Raw genomic sequence first — 26,963 nt, 5'->3', positions numbered from 1 at the left:
AATGGAAGCCCGATAGTAGGGCGGTGAGAAACTGCCTCCTTATCTCCGCTTATCAATCTTCGCATTTGTTCCTTGTCAACTATTCTTGCGCCGGCGCCAGACCATCTCTTCCCTGGCATATGGAGCATGCAGGGGCCTGGGGTTCAGACAGGGACCGTCTCTGAGGGGTTGACCAAATGTGAGGCAGCCTCTTCGCCCGCTTCGTCGACGACTTCCTCCGCTTCACCCGGGGTCTCACCACCGATCAAGTCATCGAATTCGACGCCCATTGTTGGCCCCTCACCCGAACTGGACACTTCCCAGCAAGATGAATCATCTGATGATCTTGTTCTGTACATTCCTGTGGGAGTGCTAGGGAAATCTCTGGCCCAGAAAGGTCGATTCCCGGAGTCCGAGATTTCGACACTCGAGAAACACAACTGGATTCGCACCCGCAGTCACAATGATGGAGATTACGTTAGGGTTTACGTTCTCCCCGATGATCTGGCTCGCTCGTTGATCCCTCGCTCGAGTACCAAGCTGAGACACGCTTTGAAGGTTATCATGTCCAGGATTGATCGATCATCTGAAGCATGGGAGGGTCGATCTCCCCTGCACAGTGCAGAGTTGGGGATAAAGGACAGCACTGAAGATGAGTCTCTGTGGTATATCTTCAATACGCTGCAGGATCCCAATCCGCGGTTGGAGGCTATGAAGGAGACACACTCCCAACAGGCCATGGAGGATTTATTGGCAGAGACCATTCCCCCGACGGTGATGGGTCTCAAGACTATTCTTTATACATATCAGCGTCGGTCTGCTGCAACTATGGTGCAACGTGAGGCACAACCATTCCAAACACTCGACCCCCGCTTGCAGGCATGGCGAAGTCCCACTGGACTGGAGTACTACTATGACAAAGAGGATGGAAGCATTGTTCGTGAGCCTAGACTGTACTCTGAGGCTTGTGGTGGTGAGTTTGAGATAGCTAAAAATCCATGATTGTTAATTGACTATCTGTTAGGTATTCTGGCGGAAACTATGGGCTGTGGGAAAACGTTGATCTGTCTTGCCGTCATCCTTGCTACTCGTGGACATTTTCCCAAAGTTCCAATACAGTATCAAGACCATGGGTTTCACCCTGTCAGAGACAAGACAGGTTCTCTTGTTGATATGGCAGCCGCAGCAGCGGGTCGGCTTTCCTTGCCGTGGAAGAGGCATTTCGAGACCCTGAAGCAACAGGGTGTTTTCTTCGACCGCTGCGTCAAGGCGTGCGAGCTACACTGTGGTTCATATGAGATCCCCCCACATCAGACCAGATATCAGGGACGACACAGCACGTCTTATCCTCGACCGCCAGCCAAACGAATTAGACTCTGTACGGGAACTCTCGTGGTCGTTCCGCCCAACTTAGTGGATCACTGGGAGCGAGAGATTACCACGCATACGGAAGGCCTGAAGGTCTTAGTTCTTCGTTCGGGATCTGATGTAACTCCACCAGCAAGTCAACTGTTGGAATTTGATATTGTGCTCTTCTCAAAGACGCGATTCGAGCGAGAGGCTGGCGAGGTTATCAATAATCGACGCCATACATTCATACAAGTTAATTCACCACTAACCGAACTGCATTGGCTCCGGGTCATTGTGGATGAAGGTCACGGAGTGGCTGGTTCCGGCTCCAAAACGAACATGATGCATATGCTTAACCAGTTGCATATTGAGCGTCGGTGGATCATATCCGGCACCCCATCCACAGGACTCTACGGAGTAGAAATCAGTCTCGCTTCACAGGAGGTGAACACCAGCGATACAGAATCTGCCGATGCCGAGGATCTTACTGTTGCTGCACTGCAAGTTCGAAAGAAGACCGGAAACGCAGTCGAAAACGAGCTTAAGGATTTGGATAGGCTTCGGCGCATCGTCATCGAATTCCTTGACTTGAAGCCCTGGTCCAATTCCCGCGCCGACGATCCCGCCGACTGGACCAGATACATAAAACCGATTGGGCCTGATGGTAAGCGGCGCAAATCAACGTCACTTCGCGCGACTCTCCAGAGTTTGGTAGTGCGACATCGGCTTCGAACGATCAATTCTGAAATGACGCTGCCCAAGCTTTACAATAGGGTGGTCTATCTGGAACCGACATTCCATGACAAATTGTCGATCAATCTGTTTCTTTTCGGTCTGGCGGTCAATTCTATCACCTCCGAGCGCCAGGGTCCGGACTATATGTTCAGCAAAAGTAACCGGAACCATCTCACCCAGACCATCAATAACTTGCGGCAGGCTGGGTTCTGGTGGGCGGGCTCAGATGTGAATGTTCAAGACACGGTGGAGCATGCAGTGAAATACTTGAACAAAAAGAATGACAAGCAAGAACCGATAGCCCGAGAAGATGTGGGAAAATTGATGCATGGGATTGAGATCGCCCGTCGAGCAATGAACTCTGGAAGTTGGCATGCCTTTAAGCAATTGCACGAACTCGGGATCTTCGTTGAGAAGTTCCCAGATCACTCTCGAGCCTTGTGGGCGCTTGATTCTGATCGAGCGCACCAAGAGCCAATGCTCATCGGTATCACCCAAGCTCGTCATGCACAACAGTTTGTTGCACAGCATCTTCGATCCAATGACCCCGCTGAAGGTCTCGCGGGCGCTGGTATCAAGGTTCGTCGGGATCTGGAGAAGCGCGACAATGTTACTCGCAAGGGAAAACCTGAGTCAGCGGATGCAGCAGAGACTCAAGGAACATTAACTCAAAGCTCCAAACCACAAAATAGCAAGACCCCAAAGAAGACATTTGAAAACAACATCTTCCGAGAACTGCCTGAAAATTCGCCGCTGAAGCAAACACGTCTTCTTGCCACGGCATCAGCCAAGCTGACATACTTGCTAGACCAAGTGGTGAAACTTCAGGACACAGAAAAAATCATCATTTTCTACGACAATCACAACTCGGCGTATTGGATTGCTGAAGGTCTGGAGCTTCTGGGTGTTGAGTTCCGCATCTACGCGAGCACATTGAAGCCCGAACTTCGCACCGAATACCTCAAGCTATTCCGCGAGTCAGAAAAAGTGCGCGTTCTTCTTATGGACCTGCGGCAAGCGTCGCACGGCCTCCACATCGCACAAGCATCGCGAGTCTTCATTGTCAACCCAATTTGGCAGCCAACCATTGAAAGCCAAGCAATAAAGCGTGCGCATCGAATAGGACAAACACGTCCTGTGTATGTAGAAACTCTCGTGTTGCGGGATACCCTAGAGGACCGAATGCTGCGCCGTCGCAAGGAAATGTCTGAGGCGGAGATGCAACAGGCAGAGAAAAATCTGTTGGATGACAATACAATGAGCGATATCATTCAGAAGGAGTCATTTCTTTCCCTGTCGGACGAGGCTTCCACAGCAGCAGCATACCTCAAGCACCCGACGGGCTTCTTTGATCGGCACCGACTGCCGATCCCAGACGACGAGGCGCATCTGGTGAAACGGACTCTAAAGCGACCCCATCCTGCTCCTATGGAGTCTGATGCAGACCGGGCGCCTCAAAAACGGCCAAATATCAGCTTTGCCGAGAATGTGGAGGTCGTCGAGAGCGCTCCCCTAGTTTCTTCGTCGTGTCCATCGCCGGTTCCTCCACCCACGACAGAACCAGACAATTCAAGGAAAGTAGTTTCATTCTCTGTGACTGACTTGGATGCAGATAGATCTGTGGATTCTTCTTCACCAATTTCGGTGGGAGAGGTGAACAGCCTCAAGAGACGGGTCTCCTTATTTGGGCCATAGTGTTTGTTCTGTTGTTTTGGATTGATCATTTTTGGGACCGGACTGGCTTGGACGAATCATAACAATGGCGCCAAGGCAATTCGATTTATGCTGGACCTATGGATTTCCTCTTCCAGTTAGTTTTAGAATCAGTTTACCATGTGCGGACTGGTGTCTTTGTCTGTATGATGTGTCAACAATTCCAATTCTCAAACACGTACCCCTCCTCTATCTCTAAGAGGCGCTTATTTAGATCATCTTGTAGCCCGGTGGTCAGGATTTGTTCAACCCACATTTTCCATTGAACCAGCAAAGTGCCAATTCAGACTCTGATTCGGATTTACTTCGACCAATTTCATCCCGTTTCTTTTCCGTTCTCTGACCAGAGAGATGGCCAAAGTCCCTATTCCCCCAAACACACCTAATAACAACTTCGAAAGGGTAAAATGACTGCTTTGAGATGCTCGGTAGCACTCAGACTCACCTAAGGTCATTTTCAACTGATGCATGATGTTTCTAAATCCTATCAAAGCCAAAATGGCATTTCGACCATCAGCACGCATATCAAAGGACTTGACAAGACACCAAGAAGCCCTCGTATCAAATGCTTTATCCAAGAAGCAGTGAGCCAAGTCATTTCAATTATTCTATTATAAAGCTAACGTATCTCGTGATTTTAGGGTTCAACCTCAAATAACCTCAAAATTCCGTCAGTATGCCTGGACGACAGGGTTCAACCTTCGTTGACGGTGCTCTTCGAAACCACCAAGTCGGCAATACTCGCCAGTGGCACACCACCCATAATCTCAAACACAGCCACGGTGGCTCCGAACTCCTTACCAATCCAGTTCCGAAGATCGACTGCCATCAGCGAGTCGACTCCATAAGTGGACAGCGGCTTGCTCGGCTCGACGTCCTCCGGCGAAATGGACATGGCGAGCGCCAGTTTGACCGCCAGCGCCTGAAGGACAATCTGGATACGCTCACCTGAGTCCGCGGATTGTCGGAACAGTGTTGCGGGTGAGGCGGCTGGTTGGTCGCGACTAGTTCCGTTTGCGCCCTGGCCGTTTCCACCCTGGCTGGATGATGCGCGTGAGTTGGGGAGATATGAAAATGCGGCCAGAAGAGGCCGGTCAAGAACGGCAGCAATGGGGCGACCCTGCGCGAGACAATCGGCTGGCGTGAGTAAGCCGAAGAGCACCTGGCTGTCGGCTGGCAGCGGCGCTGGGGCAGTTGGGTCACAGCACATGTCTAGCAGGGCGAGCAGCTCAGTCCCATCAACCGGCATCAGGTCGCCAGCCACCTGCCGTCGGTTCTGGTAGGACTCTGTCTCAGCGATAATTCCAACATCGCGCATCCAGCCGATGTCGAATGACAGCGCTTTCTGGCCCTGGGTGACGCGGTAGCGTGCCAGTGCATCTTGAAACGCACAACCTGCCGAGTAGTTGCAACTGGCCATCTGACCGACCACACCCGCGAGAGAGGAGAGCAGGATGAAGAAATCCAGGTCGCTCGGGAGCAGCCGATGGAGGTTCAACGAGGTCTGTACTTTGGACCGCATGGTTAATTCCCACTTCGCGAAGGGCATATTTTGGAAGATGGCATCTTGGAGGACCATTGCCGCGTTGATGCAGCCCTTGATGGGTGGCATGGTTTGTGCGCATTCGTTCAGCATCCGGGAGAGGCTCGCTTCATCTGAGACGTCGCATTGAGGTGCCTTAACAGTAACGCCGCTTTCTTTTAGCTGGGCTATAATCTCCGCAGCAGCTTTGGATTTTGGACCTGATCGAGATGGGATGATCAAGTTCCTGGCTCCTCTATCAGCCATCCATTGTATGATGACTCGGCCAAGACCGCCAGATCCGCCGGCAATCAAATACGTTGCGTTCTCATCAAAGGTCCACGACAACCGCTCTTGAATATATTGCTGTACAAAGAAACAGATATGTCAGTTCATGGGTGTGAATCACTAGGCGTTGCTAGAAGGACCAACTTACCGGGACAACGTCTTCGGGCCCCGCGGTGATCACTATACGACCAACAATCTCCTTGTCTTGAAGTTGTTTGAAGGCTTGGCCGATGTGTGAGACGTTGTAAATTTGCAGCGGCTGCGGATGTTGGATTTCGTCTTTCCCTAGGAGCTGAATCACGCTCTTGAGCAGCTTGGCCAAAACTTTAGGACGGAGCTGTGCCGGATCAACGACTGAGAATGTGATATTTCTGGCAAGCAACCTCAATGGAAGAGCCAAATTGGCCGCCGTATCGGCGCGGCTGACCTGGATGAAGCGACCACCGCGTGCCAGACACTCGCAAGACGCCCGCAGCATGTCCTCTCCCACCAGGGAATTCAAGACGACATCAACGCCATCTCCATGTGTTGCACGTACCACATCTGTTGCAAACAAAGGACTTTTGCTGGAGAAAATGTTGTCTGCGGGTACGCCGAGGATAGTAAGGAGGAACTCTTTTTCTTCGGCTGATGCACTAGTGGCATAGACATGGGCGCCTCGCATCTGAGCTATGCGGATTGCAACTTGTCCCACAGCGCTGGCAGCTAGATGGACGAGGACATTGTCCCCTTCCTCGAGCTGGGAAATGTCAACGAGAGCATGGTAGGCCGTCAGCGCCGGATGGAGAATCGATGTGGCAGCCTCGACCGACAGGTTGTGAGGAATTCTAACGACGCCGGTCTCATGCGCACGAGGGTATTTGCGCATACATCCAACAGATGACATGCAAACACGGTCACCAGGCTGAATCGATGGATCGCAATCACGGCCTACACGTGTCACCACACCCGCACAATCCCCTCCTAGCTGTTCATCTTGCACTCCAGTTCGATCAAGAGCAATCTGGATGTCCCGTTCGCTCAAACCCCACGCTTGTGCTTCAATCTCAACCTCGTGAAGGCCAATGGGGGTCTCGTGATCGGTATCGTGCACGAATTTTAACGAGTCGAGAGACCCCTGAGCACCCACTGAAACCTGCAGGGCCCCTGTTTTGGCCCAGGGCTTGTGCTCCAGCTGTGGCGAGAGAAGCTGTTGAATGGTCTTGTTACCGGTCACATTTTCGACCGCCCTGCCTGTCATGAGAACACCGTTTCGCACGATGTACTCCAGTTCCTCGGAAGACGACGATACAAAGCTGGTCTCGACAATTTTGGCAATATAATGCGCATGTGCCGCTGCATCAGTCTCGCCCTCGATGGCTAGACTCACGATCTGGCTGTCTGATTGTTCGGCGCGGATTGAGCGCAGGAACCCTTGAATGGCGTTGTATTGAGGGGTTTGCGCATCATCTGGGCCCCAAGCTGTTACCCACAGTAGCTTGCTTGCCTGCTTGGTTAAATATTGCTGAGTTGCAAAGTCTTCTTCGGAAAGTGTGGCCAGCAGGGGCTTGTGAATCTCCGCCAGACAAATGACTATGTCATTCTTGGCCGGATCTGCGAGCGTCTGCTGGAGCTGCACTGCAGAAAACGGACAGACACTTGTTGGCAAGACGCGCTGGGGGTCCAGATGGCTGCGTACCAAATTTGCCAGTTGTAGTTGCTGATCGGACTGGTCCTGGTCGACCACCAGGACAAGTTTACCCGAGCTCAGCCTTGTCTCCGGTGTCTTCGGCGCCTCGTTCACGGCGGTAGTCACGATAATGCTCATTGCGTGACACTCTTTACTTTGGTAGTCTCTGATGACCAGATCATTGCCGGAGAAGCCATTGTTGCGAAGGCATATATCCCACAGGGACTCGGGTACAGCTGGGGAATGGGGCCGCCAGTCCTCACGAGCATTCCACCACCCAGGGACCAGACCAGTCATAAAGTTGACGGCGACATCATCCGGATTGATGGCCTCAAGCAGCACGAGCCGACCACCCGGCTTCACAGCCTGACGAACATTTCGAATCGCAGCCTCGAGGTCCGTTGTCGCGTGCAGCACACTAGCCGCAATTACCAAGTCATAGGAAGCTGGTTTGAAGCCCTGGGTCTCAATCGCTCGATCCATGTCCAGCGTGTGGAAGGTCAAGCGGCCCTCAGTGTGCAACTGTGGCCAGCGGGTTCTTGCTCGATCTAGAAACACGGGAGAGATATCGGTGTAGCAGTATTCGGCAAAACTGGGCGCCCCAGTTCGTCTCTCACGCTGTTCCAATGCGGCCAAGACCTGCGCCGTCATACCTCCGGTGCCAGCGCCGACCTCGAGGATTTGCATCGCTGGGTTCTCGTGAGCGGCCAGGTCCAGAATACCAGCAAGCCGGCCATCGGCACACATGTCTTCAAAGAGAGAGCCATAAAAGTTATCTGCCAATTTGGAATTGAAGACCACTTCAAGAGGATCGATTTCTCCCGCCAGGATCTCCGGTAGGCGTCGTGCACATTCAGTGAACAGCTTCCAGGTCGGCAGGGCATTTTCAAATTCAGACAGCTGAGCCTCAATCTGCAAATCACTAATGGTGTCTGCTTCCGACTGCTTGGATAGCGGCAGTTTACGGACGTGGAAGTCAAGCCACTCAACGTGCTGGCTTAGGCTCGCGGGAATCTTGGCGCGATCCAGGTCTCTCAGGGTGCGCAAGGCGACGAAATCCAGCGCTGAGCAGAGTTTGGTGTAATTGGTCACCATTGCAGCCTCATCCACGTTGGTGTCGACTGGAAACAAGCGCGATAAGTTGTCGGGGTCGAGCAGGCTCAGCTGCGGCTTCCACTCGATGCTGTATATCAACTTTTTCTCTTTTTCTTCCGCATCCTTCTTTGACACAGTCGCCATCACAGCCTGCTGAACATGGCACAGAACGGTCCCATCCTCGGCAAGAGCATACAGGCTGCCCTGCTCTCCTACTCCACGATCGCGGCGTGCAGCCACATTCGAAGTCGCAAGCCATTGAATGGAGCTATTCTGCGGATACTGCCAGCCGGAAGCCGCAAGCCATGCGTCTTCTAGGCGGACAGGAATGTTGGCTGCCGGCTGCTGGCCTGCGCTGGCCCGCAGTACCATGAAGGCCTGATCCAACACCGCTGGGTGCACCACACTGCTGGTCTCAAATATCGTCTTGTTGACATCGACGCGTCCTAGGGCATTCTTTTCGCCATCCCAGCAGACGTCTTCCAACCGCTTGAATGTCGGTCCGTATTGGAGGCCAATATCAGCTGAGTCGCGGTACAAGCCCCGTGAGTCGAGTGGCCGGCCGCAAGATTCGCTCGCTTGCTTGAATCGGCTTTGTATGACCTCGTCGGTCAGTCCGCTGTGGAGCAGCACCGAGTCTTGATATTCAACTTGGATGCTAGCATCGCAACATTCCGTCCACTTGCCCCGTGAATATGAAAAGATGGCGATGTCGAACTGGGGCGCCTTGTCATTATCTGATCCTTTTACCGGCCTCAGACGAACTTGGGTTTCCGTCCGCTCCTCCCAAGCTTTCGGCACTATAATGGGGTTCATAAAATCTATCTGCTTCACGAGGTAGCCTCGGACCTTGCGATCGGTAGGAACCATCTGCTGGGCTGCCTCAAGGGCCATGATCAACATTCCCGCTGCCGGGTAGAGGACCGTGTCGCTGATCTGACCTAATAGTTAGCACTTAGGCCGACTTTGCTTACTGAGGTTCACGGAGACGCCTACCTTGTGGTCTTCTGTCCACGGAGTGGATTCGATGCTTAGGAAATTCCTCCACCGAGGTTCCAAGGGATTCCAATCAGACGTTCGGACTCCAAGAGTCTCCCCCTGGACTGTCCCTCGCAGTCGAAAGTCCCGAACAATACGCGACTCAGACCAATAGCGATTTGTCCGATCAAAAGGATATTTGGGGCAATCAACAAGAAACGAAGGCCGTGTCTTGGTTGATTGTTGGTTAATTTCCGGGACAGACACCGGGTGACCGAGGCAGAATAGCCGGCCAGCAAGCTCGAGAGTAGTTTGAAATGCTGAATGGGACCGGTGGAGCACACTTTCATATCTGATGTGCTTCTTTCGGTTATCTTCCTGTTGAATTGTGTCGTTCACTGGCCGTTTGAGCGCCGGGTGGGGACCAATCTCGACCAGGTCAGTGATACTTCCTAGCCCAACCTTCAGTGTTGATGACTCCTGCGTGAGCAACTGAACGGCGTCGGCAAACCGAACGGGAGAAACAAGATTGTCGACCCAGTACTGCGCTGTGGCCAAAGTTTCCGGGCGAATACTCTTACCAGACACCGAGGAAACCATAGGAATGAGGACCGCCACTTTACGGTTTTGACGGTCAACGCCCTCGAGGCTACCAACCAGCGACAGATACTCATCAGCTATGGCACGCATTGATGGTGAGTGGTATGCAACTCCAGTCTTGAGCTTCGCAGCGAAAATGCCGTCCTGGTCTGCTTGCGCTTTGATTGCATTGATTGCCTGCTCAGGACCGGACAGTGTGCAGTTGAGGGGACTATTTATGCAGGCTACAGTGACATCACCGGCAACTGCATTTTGAACGCTGCTTAGGTATTCTGGTACCTTACCCTCGGCCACGTTTATCGATAGCATAGCCCCCGGAGAAGTGCTGCTGGAGGCTCTCAGCTTTCCGGTCAGTTGGCCCCGGAAATATGCAACTTTGCACGCTGAAGGTAAAGATAAAGCACCGATAGTATAGCTGGTGTTTTGAAAAATGGTCAGTATTTCAGTTCTCTATTCTGGGACACTATTCTTGAACGGCTTGGAGGCGGTCACTTACGCAGCAGCAATCTCGCCGGATGAGTGTCCAACAACAGCTTTCGGGGTGATACCAAAGCTCTCTAATAAATTCACCAAAGCTATTTGTATAGCCGTAGATAGGGGCTGACTGTATTCGGGTTGGTCAATGTTCTCTTTACAACGGAGCTCATCTAAGCGGACTGGTTAGTCAAACTTTCTGCAATGGATGTTGATTTGAACACCGTTTCGCTTACCGAATATTGACCACTTGCATCCCAGGCTGGCGTAGATGTCATTGATCTGTCTCAGGGTCTCGGCAAACACAGGGTACTGGACCAAATCCCAGCCCATATTGACGTACTGGGCACCCTGGCCCGTGAACACAAAAGCAAGGCCGGTCTCAGTCGAGCTTCGAATTGGCTTGGCTGGAGATAGGGCTTTTTCCTCTTCTTCTTTCGCGACAACTGCGAAGGCCCGCCACAGCATTTTACTTCGCCGCGCGGCTAGCGTGAAGGCTAGACGATCGAGCTTTGTTGGGTCACTAGCTACGCTTTCAGTGTAGAAGGTCTTGTAGCCTTCAATCGTACGTTTCACTGCGTTCTCATCGGCGGCGGTCCATACAAGCAAGCAGGGCAGAGTTGACGCAGCTTCCGTAGCTTTGCTGTTCCCGTTGACAAAGCCGTTGCCATTTACATGGACGGTGTCGTTGGCTGAGACGTCCCCATTCGCATGAGCTGACCCATCGGTGTGTGCGGTTTCATCAACATGGCCGTTTCCATTTACATGAACATACCCGTTGCTCAAGGTGACCATGGCATCTGTCGTAGCACCCTTGACAGAGGCTGTACAGTGATTCCCAGATAGACCACGCTCTTGCATGTAATGAAGGGCATCGTCGAGAATTACGTGCGTGTTGGAGCCTCCGAATCCAAAAGAATTCACAGATACCCGACGCAGGCCCGCTGTTGGCCAAGGTATACTTCGCGACGGGACCTGAACGATAGTCATGTCAGTAATAATGATACGACTACTAACAGTAGCAGATACCTACCTCGGTATGATAGAAATCTACATCAATTGCGGGGTTCACTTTTTCCAAGAGAGCATTGGGCGGGATGATTCCTTTTTCCAGAGTTACTGGTGCGAGAATGAGTACTCCAATGCTCAGAATTGTAGGAAGATAGACAAGGACATACAAATCGATTTGATTAGGCTTGCGAGACCACTCGCCCCTTCCAGATGACCAATATTTGCTTTCACGGAGCCACTGATGATTGATAAGGAGGTTAATTTCCAGTCTCAAGATATTAGTGTGATACGCACACGTAAAGAGGCTCTTCGGCTGATCGACATTTTCGGAAAACCCGTCCAATAGCCCTCATCTCGATCGGATCTCCCACGGGAGTTCCAGTTCCTACATTCCACCTTGTTAAAAGCGTGATAGGCAAATGAGGGCTTCTTTCAACTTACCGTGTGCCTCAACATAACGCGTCTCATGGAGAGGAAGATTAGCCCGTTTGTAAACATGACGAATCAATTCCTCCTGCGATTGAGGGCTCGGCTGCGTGAGTACTGGAGTATGGCCATCCTGGTTCGACCCCGTCGAGCGAATGACGGCGCGAATCATGTCACCGTTCTCTATCGCAGCAGATACGGGCTTAAGGACTAGAGCGAGAGTCCCTTCGCCTCTAGCGTATCCGTTTGCGCGGTGGTCAAAGCTATAAGAGAGGCTGTCGGACGAGAGAAAGTTCTGGCTCGACAGGATCTGAAAATCGGACGGATCAAGGAGCATATTGGCTCCGGTAACGAGGGCCTTTGTGTGGTTAGCAATGCGTAAACGGTATTGTTCGTTAACCACTCAGGCAAGACTCACAGCTGTGGCATCTCCGCTCTGAATGGATTTGCAAGCCATATCAATAGCGGACATACTCCCCGAACAGGCTGTATTGACATGGATGCTGGGTCCACGTAGATCAAAATACCAGCTCACCCGATTAGGAATGACGCATGCGACAGAGCTACCAGTGGCTGCTGTGCGCTCGACATTCTCAGGATCCATGGCACTCATGCGCGCGTAGTCTTCTATCATTGAAGCTGAGAAGACGGCGGTGCGCGAGCCCTTTAGAGTTTCAACCGGTATCCCGGCTGTGATGACCTTTTAGCCTTTTTTTGAATGGTTTCGTGGGTTTCTTGCTCACAGTTCTCGAATGCCCGGTATGATTCCTCCAGTGTCCATCGTTGCAACGGATCCATTGATGCCGCCTTGTCAAATGTTTAGTTTGGCTCTTGCTTCGTTGGCTACTTCAGCTGTGCTTACCTCCTGCGCCGTGACCGAGAAGAATGGGGCATCGAAAGCTCCAATATCCTCGTTGAGAAAATGTGCACCCCGAGTAGGGAACTGCCTGGAGGATGAGCGACCATAGCTGGCATGCAGGGAATGAATTGCAACCATACTTTAATGAGTTTGTGATTCACAAAGGAGTCTGGATTAACACGAGACTCCGGCCAGCCCGTTCTAAGATTTCGTTGCTCCTCGAGAACCGTCCAAAAAGATGTATCATCTTTAACATCTTGTGGAAGCTTGAATGAAAATCCGATAATGGCAATGTCGTCTGGCGTCCACATTCCGTTAGGGTGGGAAATTGATGGGCTCATCGTTCCAGTCGTCAGCAATCGTGAATCGTTAATATTTTAAATTCATCAATCTGAACAATTAACTATTAAGCAGCAGATAATTTCGAATGGGTTCCCCGCCAGATTGCCAGCTTTTGTGTGGCTTGATGTGTGCTGAAAATGCTATACCGCTAGAGTCCAAGCTCCGGCGTCGTTTCCTCGCCAATACAGTTATCATACCCGAGGAATGGCCTCCGCAGGAGTCATGCTCCCGATACCGTGGGTCGTCTGTCTGTCCCCACTATGGGGAATGATGCGCTCCACTAGGCCATCCCATTGCTGGAATCAGTGGCCACCGTGACAGCACTTTGGGTGGATTGACGTTGAAGTCGCTAAGAGGAAATCCTCTGGAAGAATTTGATTGGCGTCGGGGGCGGGAATTGATTGACAGTCGCATATCTTGGAGCACTAGCTGACTCGTCCTTTTGTCTTCCGGTGTCTGATGATTTGTTCTTGTCTTAGCGGGTTGCATTGACCACTCGGAAAGGACTAAATAATAACTTGGGCCCTTTAGGCTATCCATTATCTGACTCTGACAGCCGTTCGTTTTCTTCCGCAACCACTCACGGAGTGGGGCAATAAGGATTAACGCAATGTTTCAGGTTGATTGGCATGACCTACGCCGAAGGATGAGTTTGTCTGATTGCTAGTGTTGCTTCGGGTTCGGTGTTCCCTAACTGTAACATGTGATTCAACCGCGGATAAGGACGGCAAACTACTCAACGATCATGACATCTTATGAGGGGCAACAATAATACGGGAACTCTAATAATAACGATGATATCCACAATTGATACAGGATGACACTAAAAGATTTAGAAAGTTCGCACTAGCTGTACAGCTCACTAGCTCGCTCAATTGTCCTTTCAATGGCTTGTAAGGTTACTGTCAACCCCTCCGTCGTCGACGCGGATCCGGGAACGTGGTGCCCCAGATCATGCCGAACCACTTCGCGCGAGGACTCCGCGCAAATTGAGACCAAGGCCTCCTCATCATCGGGCCACAACTTGTCCAGAGGCGAAAGATGCCGTAGACGACCAAAATTTTTCTCAACTATAACCGCCGTAGGCACATGGATCACCACCCCATCAATGGTTGGGTCAATACAACGCAGGTGCCTGGTACGGACGACATCCGGGTCGAAAGGAACGGCAGCACTAAAGAAGATACCACATTTAAATCCCGCAAAGGAATTCCTGGCGTCTTCAATCAGTAGCAGAGCTGCCATGGTCCCGCCCTCCGAAAATCCCATCACTCCGTCGAACGGCCCGTGGCTGCGGACGTACTCCACTAGTCCCACCACCAGGTCATCGTACTGACCCACGTCGTTCGTGGTGTTCGGGATATACCCAAAGAACTCGTTCGTTACCGCTGCAGCGCCTGCAGTCCTTCAGTTGTGTACCAGCTGGCTGGAACGTCGGTGTGTCACCGCCATCACTGCAGGACATACCTTCACTTGGTGTCGTGGGAACCGCGCCATCGATGAATACAAACTCGTGATCGTCCAACTCCTCTCGAATCCTCGCTAGCGGGGGTCTCAGAAGATGGGGACTCCAACGGTGATCTGGCCGTAAGACCTACCAGTTTGCATCTCAAAAATCTGTCAAGATTAGCTCATAATTAATGATGGGATAGTAAAGTGGCAAATGACGGACCTTGGAGCACGTGCCCCTGCCGTGAAGGCAAAGAAATCTCATCTTGGTGTGCACGATTTTCTATATGCTCTTTGAAACGGGATAATAATAATAATAATAATAATAATAATACTACTACTACTACTACTACATGGCTGAAGTATTTATATGGTACCGAGGGGCCAATTCGGGGTCAATTCGGGACCGGTTTACTCAGAAAGCCACTGTAAGGATGAGCGGGGTTCTTCCAGCGAGTGGACCCCTCCTACAGACCTGGATTATTGTCTTTGGCACGCTATACCTGTGCACATGCCGAATTAACTCCCTAGAAACATACATAAACCTATACAAAATCAACCAAATCGTACAGTTTCTCGGTACTGCACTGCTGTCCAGAGTTTTTATCACCCATGTCCCCCTTCCAATCTACGGGTACACGTACTTGTCCTCCCCATTCGGATTTCGAGGGTCTGACATAACAGCGATGCGAGTGGTACGTGTGATGCCTGCATCCCGTACTCCGCCGTGTAGATACTCCGTAGACTCGGACGACGACTTCAGGTTGTCCAGCTTGTAGTAGGAATTGCCGATCGTGCTTCCCGCCAGCCTGCTGTGGTTGCTCGAGGGGCCGGTCCCCGCGTCCCGCTTTGAAGTGTTCGTTGTCTTCATACCTACCACTCTTTTGATCTTCCGTAAAACCCCGGTATCCTTCAGAATCCGGGGCACACAGGGCACGCAGAGGATGAAGAAACCACAGGTCATTTCGGCGGTCGCCCAGAAGGCCAATGGACCCAGGGTCCAGACGGCGTCTGCGGCTCGACCGTGTGTGATCGTCGTGGATAGTCGGAAAGCGGCCGAAATGCAGGCACTAGGGGTTATTCAATGTGAGTATCGGGATACAACCCCTTGGTGCTGGGCTCAAGACTTACAGCAGACCCAGTCCAAAGATAATCGACACACCCATCCGCTTCTGCAAGGTCATCTTGAGGGACCAGATCACCTGCTGCGGTAACAACAGAATGGCAACATCCGAGATGAGCTGGATACTCGCGGACCCCACTTGCAGTTTGTAGAGATCAAAGCACTTGCTCGTCGCCTGGATGGTAATGTCCCAAATAGCCCGGTGAGGAATACACTGCAGATTCAAGGCAACCACGACGCCGATACCCGACATAATCTGGATGGCAATGACCACCACGCAACCCCACCAGAAGTAACCTTCGGATCGGTGGCCTCGTGGAGCGAACATGCGGCACCATTCGATCAGGATGGCTGCCTTCAACATCGGCAGGGTGATCGAGTAGAAGATGCCGAAGATGAGGACCCACTAGACAGTAGACTGTGAGTCCTGGAACTTTCAAAGGCTTGTACTAATGCAGACTTACATATTCGGTTGGGATCATATCTGCCAATTTAACATTCCACTGATGGACGAAAAAACCAGGTGATTCGACAAACTTGATCTCGGCGTAAATGGCACCCCAAAAGCATCCCTAGAGTTTATCAGCTTCGTACAGCGACATATCCCTACCAATTGGAACATACATAGGCGCAAATGGTCATGACTGTAAAAAGGATCAATAGTCAGTCATGCTTTGAAACAAAGTCTGTATCTACCACATTGGCTGGGAGAGAAAAGTACATACTCTCTTCCACTTGTAGCTTCCTTGCCAACCAAACGCGGGCGTAGGCTCGTAAGAGAAGACATAATGTAGCAACAGCGGCGCAGGCTGTCAACACGCCAATAGCGAGGGGATTGTTATTAGGTGGGTTCGTCAGGTTCGGAACGACACCCGGTGGCGGCGCAAGTGCAGGTCCGTTGAGATCCATTGCAAACTGTGTGACAGATCAATTAATGCAATCAATCTGGAAGTCGTACTTTAGGGCCGGTCCGATTTTATAACAGAGTTGTACCGTTCGAACCATGGGCCAGGCATTTTGCTAGCCAGGGCTCCCAATTGCGATCTTCAGGAGGATTGCGCTCCTAGGTCTAGGCATAACAGATTGTCGGGGGTGATTCTTTTGGTATGAGCCATGGAGAGTTAAGGAGGTGGCGTGTGCAGACCGGGATTCCATTCCATCCGGAACGATAAGTTTGGCTTACTTGCCGGGCGAGTTGGAATCTATAAGATGGTGGAGCCAAACCCGAGGCTGCGGATGTGAAACAGAGCCATTGTTCTGCCAAAATGTAGGTCGAGGCCAACCGTTGATCGGCAGCACATGATTGTATTTTTGCACTGCCATACAAAAAAATGTCCGGATGACGGCACGTCCCGCGGTCCACTCCCCTTGACACCGCGGGATGTACTGTGGATAGGTGGGTCATCCCGCATATTCGCCTAACTGAATAGTCTTAGTGCTAACAGCCGTTAAACTAGCAGCCAGCTTACGAATCCTGATGATAAGTCTGCTAACGCCGTTAGCGTCTTTTAGCATTTACAAGAAGGGAGAGTTCACAAGACCATTGGACTATACCTCGGTGGAAGCGGGTACTCTTCACAATCCTTCGACCGTTGGCCCGTGGTAGGATCAGGTACCTTGTTAGCTTCCCCTGGAACCTGCTTTGAGCCAATTCTTGAGACTGTTCCAGACCCCTGCCCAGCAGTTGCCCGACTTATTTCGCTAAACGTCCGCGGAGCCTTGGACCATGCCATTTTGGACCCCAGCTCGGATGCGCCTCCTTCCGAAAGGATCGGTCTCTTCCCAAAGGGGGCATGAACTGACGGCCAAATTTGGTCCAGCTGTTTAGTCACCAAGCCCAAATCTCAATTGCAAAAGACGGGGCTAAACTATTGCCGTTGATGGAAGGCAGTGGTACCCCGCAACATATTTCCATAAAGCCCTGAGCTGCACGTCGTGCATGCGAGTAGTTCGCCTTACCATCATCCCCTGACATACCCCACTGTACCTCTCGTCCACATCTCATTGCAGTCATGCCTAAACAAGAGGTCTACCACCTTCACCCCTCCGGATGGGAGAATGATCCCGAGGAGGAGCGGTTCAAAGTCTCAACCCTCGACTACTTGTCAGTGATTACCTACAACAACTATGGCCTGTATTTCCGTCTGGACGATGCAGACAAGCCCCGTGCCGCCGAGACCTTAAAGGCCGGTCTTGAGCGGACTCTAAGCCAAGCGCGACATCTCTGCGGCACGATCGAGAAGGACGCTGAGGGAGGCCATTCCTTTGTCAAGAAGAAGGACGGCACCGTCCGCTTCATTGTCCAATGGCTGGACTCCGAAGAAGACAGCAAGGACTATCCGTCCTTCGACGAGCTGGAGAAGGGCCATTTCCGCACTTCTTTGCTAGGCGATCTCAAGAAATGGAGTGTGCCCCCGATGACATACGGAGAGAAGCCCGAAGCTCACCCGGACAACAGCCCCGTGACGGCGTGCTATAAGGCCAACTTTATCCGCGGTGGACTGGTCTTCATCATGCACCATCACCACTACGCCAATGATGTGATGGGATGGGCGGGCCTCGTTCACCAGTTGGCCGAGAACTGCGCCGCAATTGTCAACCAGACGCCCTTCCCCTCCTGGGACACCGGCTGCCTCGACGTGTCCCGCGTCACCAAGGCTGAAGTGCCCGATGAATCGAAAGTTGACGGTCCACCAGCGCCCTTGCGTCACGCTGGCCATCTCCCGTCCCAGATCCTGCTCTTCCACCTCCCCAAGAGCAAAGCGGCAGCGCTGAAGAAGCTCGCATCGCCAACCGATGGTTCCTGGATCTCCACGTACGACGCCTTCTCCGCATTCCTATGGCGCACCATTTCACGTCTGCGCGCCCCACACTTCAAACCAAACCTTTCAGAACCTTTATTCTGGGTAGAGGCCATTGACATGCGACGCCGGATGCATAGTCCCAAGGTTCCGCCGCGGATGCAGCACAACGTTCTGACGGGAGCCTTATCCACCACCGCGCCGGTGGCCCAGCCCACTGCGGCAGATGTGATCTCCGAATGGCCACTAACCAAGCTGGCCTCTTACGTCCGCCAGATGACTAACAGCGTGACGCAAGAGTCGCTGGACCAGCTGCTGGACATGGTGGCCGTGGTGCGCGACAAAACAGCCCTGAATATGCGCATTGACTCGTACCCGCCCATGTCACTCCTCCAGACGGACCATCGCGACGCGAATATCACCAGCGCCAACTTTGGCTTTGCCGCCCCGGCTACTTACCGCCATCTGATCGACCGGTCGACGAACGGTGTGCTCATTATCTACCCGTCTCGCAACCCGTCTCCTGAATCCGATGAGGGCCCGGAGTTCAGTCTCGTGTATGAGAAGGAACTGTCGCAGGAGCTGATTGAGGATCCGGAGTGGTGCCAATACTTTGAATACCGCGGTTTGGAAGCCAATGATGCTCCCCAGGAGTATGACCAAAGCAAAGCAGCAGCTCGTGTACTCGAAGTTGAAGATATGTCGAGTGTAGTCGCCTAGCTACCCTTCCGTTTTAGGTAGACAACCCTCTCTCTCTTTTCCGTAGCAATGAACCAATCACCTTCTCTGAGATCAGAGACTACACGTCATATTAAGGTAGAGATCGGCACAAATATAGATCTGCAACTAGTTTTGCGGGTTGTTCGTCAAAATGGAGTCGGTGGAGGCACATGAGCGCCTCCAGGTGGCCATCTGTCGTCCGAGACCTATACCAGTTGTCTATGGAAATTTTCTTTGGATGGGAGGTGATGATTTTCCGATGTTGTTTACTCGCTGTTAACAGGGGTGGCTAATAAACAGCCGAGTGTCGCGGAGCCAGGGCCTAATTACTTCATCTCGATCGCGATAACTCAATCGATAACTAGCGATAAGTCGAGCTTTATTTTCTCCGCTCCGCCCCCTCTTTCTTCTCCGTTTTCCCATCCCCACCACACTACCACTCTTTGTGCATCCCAGAGGTGCGCAAAGAGAATATCCTCGCAGCTCTAAATAGCCCCAATGGCGTCGCAGCAAGACTGCACCGTCGTCATCGGCATCTCCGGCCCGTCGTCCAGCGGCAAGACCACCCTGGCGCGGCTCTTGCAGCGCATCTTTTGCGGTGTGAGACTGGAGGCCAATGGATCCGATGCAAGTCAGGATGGGCATACAGACGTTGCTACAAATAACAAGGATGGGACTGGGAAGTGCCTGAATACGTTTATCATTCACGAGGATGACTTCTACTACCCGGATGATCAGTACGTCTACCTCTCCCCCGCTTCTCCCACACTTCCCCCAATCCAGGCTACCACTATCAAAGAGATTGCCTATCTTTATCTCCCCCAGTTCTGATTTGGTCCAAAAACTAAAACCAATTCAAATAGAATCCCGTGGACAACCACACCGTCTGGCACAAAAGTCCAAGACTGGGACACCGCCGACGCAATCGACATCGACTTCCTAGCGCAGGCGCTCGCATACGTGCGTTCCAACGGACACCTTCCTCCGCGACTCCAAAGCAAAGAGGACCAGAACGCTGTCATGGATTCCGGGGTGGATGATGCGGTCATTGCGCAACTGAGAGATGAAGTGGAGAGGAGGTTATCAACCAAACTAAAATTGACAACTGCAAGCACGGAAAAGTATGACCAGGGACAAGAAGCAAAAACGACAATTGCCTTTCTCGAGGGATTCCTCCTCTTCAGTCCCCCGCATCCATCACCACCACCTTCATCCCAGCAAAAGGGCACTGACAAAGCGCACCCTCTCCACCCAGTCCACTCCAACATCCATCTATCCCTCTTCCTGCCTTGTTCCTACGACGTCGTCAAGTCAAGACGCGAGGGAAGAACGGGATACGTGACGATCGGACCAGGGCTGGAGCCTCCCGTGACCGGGGACCCAACGCTTCCGAGCACCGGTGCAAATACAGGCACAGATTCTACCGAAGACGCCGAGACAGACAAGATGCACCAGGAGATTGCGACACGATCGCACAAGCCCCTCCAGGACGTGGGAGGAGCGCAAAGCGCCGACGGGAATGCGAATGCGAATGCGAATGCCGCAGTCCCCAATAGCGACAACGAAAAGGAAACGGAAAAGCCAGAAATTGATCTCAACGGCCCAGACGACCGCCCGCCACAGAACTTCTGGACTGATCCGCCGGGCTACGTAGATGATGTAGTCTGGCCACGGTATGTAGAGGATCACGCGTGGTTACTTCTTCCGGAGGAGCAGTATAAGTCTTATAGATCTCAATCTCAATCTCTTGAGACTGAGAAAATGACGACGGCGGAGTTGATTGCACGTGTCGGGGATGGGTCTGCTGTTAGGACGGATGTTGGGGTTGAGGTTGCCCCCGGGTTGGGGACATTGCCTATGTCTGAGGTTGTGAGATGGGCTGTGGATAAGGTGTTGGCGTATTACGGGGCTTGATTTGATTGGAATGTGATGCATTGCAAGGCATACAGAAAGAAGGTTGGAGATACCAGTAGAAGAATAGAAAGAGGAGTGGTTGAAAGAGGATTCGACTTCACTTGCATAAGGACCAGTTGAGACAATCACCTCCACTGCCCGCGATACGAATAACCACCTAGCAAACTCAGAAACTCACGCATGTTGCACAATAGCAGGTTCACTCCAGCCGAAGAAACGGTCGAATCGATCTCGAAGAGTAAACGACTCCGTGGGAACCACCGCCTCCTGCTCATCTTCCTCGTTCAGACCAGCACGGTTAAACTCCTCCGGTTGCTCATTTTGCTCCCACACCATTTTTGGAATCTCCATTCCGGTAACCACGTTCGTATCAGCCAGTGGCACTTTATCTGCCAGTACGCTCTCTACGGGAGATGAGTTGTTGGGTTCACATTCCAACATGTAGAAGCCAATGGTGAGCACCCAACAGACCAAGGTCAAGAACAACAACCACCGCTTTGTAGATTTCCAGATGCAAGACGGCCCCGGTTCGGTCATGCCATCAATGTGTGGCGGTTTGCAAATTGGGCAATCACGGTCCTCGCCATTCGTTGTCTCCTTTTCTTCCCTCTCCTTCTCTGTTGGTTGAAGGGCAGGCTGGTCCACCAGCCCTAAGTGCGCGATAAGGCCCATCTCGGATTTGTTGTCATCAGTGCTTGCAGTGGCCTTGATGCGAGGTAGCCAGGTCGACAGGGCTGTCCGTGACAGTTCGACTGACCATGTCACTAAAAACTTCTCCAAGTCGGAAGACCGACAACGGACCTCAATCGCGGCGAGACCATGTTGACGAAAGCTTGGTTCGGCGCTCAGGTCGATGGTCTGGAGTTCGCTGTCAGACGAGGTCAAGTCGCAAGCATACTCGCCAAGAGGACCTCCGTGCACATAGATAACGAAGCTGCACTGATCGGCGCGGAAAATGCGCTGCACCGGCTCGACCGAGCAGACTGCATTGTATTTGACCAGAAAATTTTCTTTGTTTTTGTCAATAATATCGGCTCGAATCATCTGCTTCACCTTGAAGTCCTTCACATAGCCATAGTAGTCCTTGTCGAAGATCCGCAGGGACACAACAAGATTCAAGGATGTGGCAAACTGAGCCATCAAACAACCCTCAACAAATTGAGCACGTTTGAATGGCGTAGTGCGAAACTCGATTCCCCGGTCAAGCGGCGTGCAAAGGACAATGTAACCATAGTCGCCGGCTCGCAGCCTTGGCAACCCCGAGATCATCAGCGCATTCCAACCCTTCGGCCTTGTCTTTTGGACATGTATCAAGACCTTGATGTGCACTTCATAGATTGCGGGGTTGACTTTCGGTGAGCTTTGCACGTAGAATGTACCGTCAATGAGTACAAGTCGTGGTTGGTCGTTAGATCCGTGAGTATCTGGAGGGACATCAAGTTCGGAAAGAGAGTGTCCCACCAGAGGAATACCTTCATTCCTAGATGATCCTCTGTCAGACTCATAGTCAGGAAGCGAGCTGCTCTGCTTCAGGGATGGGGTGTCGGTGTTCACAACCGTTGAAAGCCTCTCGATCTCAGGCCTGAAAGTTTCCTTCTTAGCGGTGGACGGCAGTTGATCCAAATTCTTTTTGACAAGAGGAACATCGCATTCTTTTGCGAGGGAGTCAATTTGCCCGAAGTGTCGAAAATCAACTTCAAGCACAGGTACAGAATCTCGAGACAGCGGGACATTCTCGGGCTTCACCTCAACGGGCGATTTCAGACTGATTGGGCGTGGAAGCCGGCTGTGCCAGTTCGCATATTTGCTGGGGAATACGATAGACTCATCCGCCACGAGCTTGTGCTTATATCCTTCAGGCTCCCTTTCCGAGTCAGAAATTGAATCAGGTAAGGAAGCCACTGTCGCACTGCGTTTGCGTGGGTTGTAGGGGCTACCTGGAATCATGGCAGTAGCTTGAGATTTAGCATCGTCTTCAGCAGTGATCCAGATTCCTCCAGTGTAGATGGGCTCAAGAAGATCGTGACGAGGGTTCTCGTCCAGGTCCTGGCCGTCAACTTCGCTCTGGTCCTGGCCTCTGTCATTGTCATTGTCATGGTTTTCGTCATGTCCCTCATCCTGAGAGCTTGGCTGCAGTTCGTGGTCATCCACCTCAAAACCCTGCTCCCGAACCTGTTCACAGTCCAAACCACCACATTCTCCCTCCGCCTCATTCATCCCATGAACAACAACACTCCCCTCCCTCGACCTACCCTCCTCGTCCTCCATTTGCTCCAAACCCTCACTCACCTGATCCAGAACCTCGTCGGCGGCCGACATAAAACGCACCCCACTGAGACTCACATTCGTACTAGCAGGCGTAGGCGTCGGCGCGGCGGGTGTAGTTGGTGTAGAAGACAGATGAGGAGAAGGAGGTGTAGCAAGCACAGGCCATGGCCGGGGGAAGGCGTATGAGGACCTCGGACTCTGACCCAGACCGTTTCTCTTATTCTTATTCTCCCGCGTCTGCACGCCTGGCGTCTCGAATGGTATTTCGCTGTTTTGCTCTTGATTGTTGTTGTAGTAGGCATTGGCATTCGATTCATGCTCGCCCAGTTTCCCATCCTCATCATCAATCCCACCCTCACCCTTGAGAACGATGACCGAATACGTGACACGATCGTAAGCCCGCGTGTTCAATATGGGGAGGAGAGCGGTCATGTCGGGTGTGCACCAGATCTGGTCCAACAAGACACAAGAGATAATGAAGTCAGTCAGAGGATACACATATCCAGTAGAGTAGATTGGAGGATAAATTGTCATGCGTACACTTACGTCGACGGCAAATCCCACTTCCACGGCATCGTTAGGGTCGCCGGTCCACTCGCACCAGAGGTCGAGGTTGGTTAGTGGGGTTTGAGTGTAGGACATTGTGAGGCAGGAACAAGGCAGTTGGTAGATAATGACAGGAAAGGATTTGGATCTGACAGGAGAAGAGGGTGGGAAGAAAAAGAAAAGGAAAGGGTGGAAGAGAGGAGAAGAGAGAAAGGGAGAGAACGAAGCATAGAAGTGAAGAGCAATCCCCAAAAAGGAAGGCACCGTTCTTCTTTTCTTTTAGCCCTGAGGCCTGCTTCCCATAACATAACCAGATATTAAAAAGAGACAGCACTCCGAGCAAAGAGAAGTGAACTGCTGCTAGCAGGGGGAAAACCCAGCCACTATGTACAAGAAGAAACGAAAAAAAGGAATAAGAAGAGAGACATCTCTCACACTTTTCTCCAGTACCAAACCCAGAAAGAATAATGCCGCCGCCCTCTTTTTATGTCCTGTTCCTGTGTCCAGCGCCTGTAACAATAAACCTCCGAGAACCCGATTAAACACGAAAAGAGAAGGAAAAAAAACCCAATAACAAAAATAAACCTCTATAAGAAAGAAAGAAAAATGGCCAGGACCGTCGAGGTTGGCCTCCGCAAACGAGCGATGGCATATAAAAACATCCTCTGTCATCTTATTGGGGAGTCCCATTCCCAGACCCCGGGTGGTCAAAGGGTTCTGGGGCACCTTCGTGGGTCATGGGCTGAGAGGGAAGAATCGGCGTGGCTGCTTGGGAGGGCGGATCATAGTACCCTCGCGAGGAACTGCCGTTGGTCCCCTGGGGATAGGTGCGGGTTTGCTGCTGCAGCGGAGGAAGAATGGTAGAGCTAGTAGCGTATCCCGGGCCGGGCCGGTATCCCTGGGCCATCATCGCTCCTGTCGAATCTGGGGTCTGTTTGGGATTGTAAAGCCTTAGCTGGGTTTTTTCTCCCAAAACTCACTGATTTGCAGAGGGGTGCCGTACAGGAGTACCGGGCTGGTTCATGCCCATCAGCTGCCCCACGGTGGCTTGCTGGGGTGTCCGACTTTGCGCGGAGGGATCAGACATCTGCGTCAGGGGGGCTGATGGTTGCAGGCCATAGGGCATCTAGCTAGCGTCAGTAGTTGGTCAACTCAGATAATAAAACCACGAACCCCGTAATCGGCCACTACCTGCCCGGTCTGGTATGGCTGCATCGGTGCCGGGTACGCTCCCGGCTGTCCGTACATGGTAGGCTGGCCATACGCCTCCATTGGACGGCCGTACGTGTCCAGTGGACGAGCCATCCGACTATCTGCCTCAATACCACGCCCATAATCGATAGATGTCCGATGGCGTTTGGGGGGCGGTGCGGCCGCGCCATAATAGTAGTCGCGCGCCGTCGTCTGCGGATACCCTCCTGGAAAGGCCGTTGGAGGCATCTGTACCGATGTGCGATCTGGCGAGCGTGAAGGCAGTGCCTGAGGTGGGTACTCATTTGGTTGGGGATGAGAGCGTTTCCTGTCGAGTCAGTATGGGACACAGACCTCATAGCAACCCTGCACACATACATCATAGTCCGGGGCTCCTTGCGGATCCGTAGTTTGACTCCCTGGTCCGCAAACGACCGGGAGAGGAACGTTGACTCCTTCATGCCGGGAAAGCTCTTGGGAGGAGACACTGGTCGCTTGGTTAGCTTCAGGGCTGTTCCAACACCAAAGAGGGGTGCGTACCGGTAAACCGCTCGGAGATGATGGTCTTCAAGTAGGTCACCTCTTGTCTGATCATGTGTGTTAGTCACTGACTCTATGGCCCGACCGGTGCAACTCACTTGCGCATCTCGAACAAGGTGAATTTCAGACGGAAATTGCCCTCGATCTTGACCGACAGATCCCCAAAGACGAAGAACCCGCCATCTACGAACACGTCAGTAAACCGGTACGACATCAGGCAAGCCAGGACCCGACTGACCACTGTTGTCCACATCCTTCAGCCTATGAAGAGACGATACAAGAGTTCCAGCGAGCGCCGTTGATGGGGCCACGGGCACCGGGCTATCTTCTGTGGCATCGTACAGACTGCAGCACATGAAATAGTACGGGCTTTGCAGGTAGTGCCTGACGCACGATCAGCTTGGACCATTCGTCATGGGGACTCATGCAGGACTCACTGCGCCAAGTAGGTACCCTCCTCTCGCACCCGGAGCTGAACGATCGGGGGAGGATCGATGGGCTTGCGCTCTTGGGGGTCTGGTTAGTCTCCTACAAGGCCAACCCCACCTCCGTCGGAGGGGCAGAGACGATCGAACGTACCTTTCTCCTTGCCCCCAGCCACGCGCGCCCGGTCGGGCTGCTGGCGGATGGTCAACTCAAAGTCAGAACTGGAGTTGGTTAACATTGTCAGTGCGAATCCCTGGACCACTGAGTAAGAGTTGCGACTCTGTCATGCGCCGATCTGCAAGGCGGAGCACACGAACCTCTGGGCTTCACGAGAGAGAGAGGCGTCGGAGAATGTCGATGCACTCATCAAGACGAAGTCGAGGATAGAGAAGAGGAGAGAGTGAGACAATCGCGGGTGAGTGAACCACCAGGCACACGAATGGATCCGAGGAACAGCAGAGGGATTGACAGGGAAATGTGGAAGAGACAGGAATGGGTCCGGCAGTCAGAAGAAAAGGACAGACGGGGTCAGGACCCTGGAGCGAGGCAGAGCGAGTCACACTGTCGTCTTGCGATAGTGGTAGTGGGGGGGGGGGAGGACAGGCAGTAGTTTAGTGGCCCGACTAGATGCTGGTTACCATGGGCAGGCCAGCGATGAAAACGGGACGAAGAGCCAGGATGGTGGTGCGGTCAGAACGCAAGCGGAAAGAGCCAGCCGAGAGCGGAAAGGGTCGTGTTTGTAGATGATGAGATGAGATGATGGTTGTGGGCAGAATTCTCCCGCCCAGAGCCCCGGTGGAGCGCCCGACCGTTGAATCGGAATGGAGGGTGGATGGATGATGCGCACATTCAACCTTAGTTAACCGCGATGCGCGTCTAAGCATCCCAGGGGGCAGATAAGCATGGAGATCCGATCGAGAGCCGCACTAGAGAGTCGGAATCAG

General features: G+C 52.4%; 9 protein-coding genes across 9 annotated transcripts; 3 read left to right on the top strand and 6 right to left on the bottom strand.

Moving 5' to 3' along the window:
- Positions 1–126: 126 nt before the first annotated feature.
- On the top strand, positions 127–3,759 carry N7510_008428 (DEAD/DEAH box helicase; the record flags this gene model as incomplete). The annotated part of the gene is made up of 2 exons (XM_056980353.1): positions 127–952; positions 1,004–3,759. The coding sequence occupies 2 exons, from the start codon at positions 127–129 to the stop codon at positions 3,757–3,759; spliced, it is 3,582 nt and encodes a 1,193-aa protein (XP_056830562.1).
- Positions 3,760–4,471: 712 nt separating this feature from the next.
- Positions 4,472–13,010, bottom strand: N7510_008427 (type I polyketide synthase; the record flags this gene model as incomplete). The annotated part of the gene is made up of 13 exons (XM_056980352.1): positions 4,472–5,665; positions 5,736–9,287; positions 9,348–10,344; positions 10,426–10,576; positions 10,640–11,378; positions 11,437–11,522; positions 11,582–11,652; positions 11,709–11,799; positions 11,856–12,198; positions 12,259–12,530; positions 12,584–12,647; positions 12,703–12,783; positions 12,840–13,010. 13 exons carry the CDS (start codon positions 13,008–13,010, stop codon positions 4,472–4,474), a joined length of 7,812 nt encoding a protein of 2,603 aa, XP_056830561.1.
- Positions 13,011–13,887: 877 nt separating this feature from the next.
- Positions 13,888–15,454, bottom strand: N7510_008426 (Serine hydrolase FSH; the record flags this gene model as incomplete). The annotated part of the gene is made up of 2 exons (XM_056980351.1): positions 13,888–14,446; positions 15,135–15,454. 2 exons carry the CDS (start codon positions 15,452–15,454, stop codon positions 13,888–13,890), a joined length of 879 nt encoding a protein of 292 aa, XP_056830560.1.
- A 163-nt stretch (positions 15,455–15,617) lies between these two features.
- N7510_008425 (uncharacterized protein) lies at positions 15,618–15,977 on the bottom strand (the record flags this gene model as incomplete). Its single annotated transcript, XM_056980350.1, has 1 exon — positions 15,618–15,977. One exon carries the CDS (start codon positions 15,975–15,977, stop codon positions 15,618–15,620), a length of 360 nt encoding a protein of 119 aa, XP_056830559.1.
- Positions 15,978–17,145: 1,168 nt separating this feature from the next.
- On the bottom strand, positions 17,146–17,346 carry N7510_008424 (uncharacterized protein; the record flags this gene model as incomplete). The annotated part of the gene is made up of 1 exon (XM_056980349.1): positions 17,146–17,346. One exon carries the CDS (start codon positions 17,344–17,346, stop codon positions 17,146–17,148), a length of 201 nt encoding a protein of 66 aa, XP_056830558.1.
- A 279-nt stretch (positions 17,347–17,625) lies between these two features.
- N7510_008423 (Transferase) lies at positions 17,626–19,134 on the top strand (the record flags this gene model as incomplete). The annotated part of the gene is made up of 1 exon (XM_056980348.1): positions 17,626–19,134. One exon carries the CDS (start codon positions 17,626–17,628, stop codon positions 19,132–19,134), a length of 1,509 nt encoding a protein of 502 aa, XP_056830557.1.
- A 498-nt stretch (positions 19,135–19,632) lies between these two features.
- N7510_008422 (ribosylnicotinamide kinase) lies at positions 19,633–21,048 on the top strand (the record flags this gene model as incomplete). Its single annotated transcript, XM_056980347.1, has 2 exons — positions 19,633–19,871; positions 19,998–21,048. The coding sequence occupies 2 exons, from the start codon at positions 19,633–19,635 to the stop codon at positions 21,046–21,048; spliced, it is 1,290 nt and encodes a 429-aa protein (XP_056830556.1).
- A 174-nt stretch (positions 21,049–21,222) lies between these two features.
- Positions 21,223–23,958, bottom strand: N7510_008421 (uncharacterized protein; the record flags this gene model as incomplete). Its single annotated transcript, XM_056980346.1, has 1 exon — positions 21,223–23,958. One exon carries the CDS (start codon positions 23,956–23,958, stop codon positions 21,223–21,225), a length of 2,736 nt encoding a protein of 911 aa, XP_056830555.1.
- A 577-nt stretch (positions 23,959–24,535) lies between these two features.
- vosA lies at positions 24,536–26,386 on the bottom strand (the record flags this gene model as incomplete). Its single annotated transcript, XM_056980345.1, has 10 exons — positions 24,536–24,793; positions 24,866–24,988; positions 25,036–25,381; positions 25,432–25,540; positions 25,594–25,640; positions 25,692–25,776; positions 25,832–25,977; positions 26,031–26,100; positions 26,173–26,240; positions 26,337–26,386. 10 exons carry the CDS (start codon positions 26,384–26,386, stop codon positions 24,536–24,538), a joined length of 1,302 nt encoding a protein of 433 aa, XP_056830554.1.
- Between the last annotated feature and the right edge of the window lie 577 nt (positions 26,387–26,963).

The sequence above is a fragment of the Penicillium lagena genome (assembly GCF_028827675.1).
Source record: "Penicillium lagena strain IBT 129212 chromosome Unknown utg000006l_segment0_segment0, whole genome shotgun sequence".
Lineage (NCBI taxonomy): Eukaryota > Fungi > Ascomycota > Eurotiomycetes > Eurotiales > Aspergillaceae > Penicillium > Penicillium lagena.
Note: the sequence above shows the minus strand (reverse complement) of the source record. Positions and strands in the feature narration are given on the sequence as shown.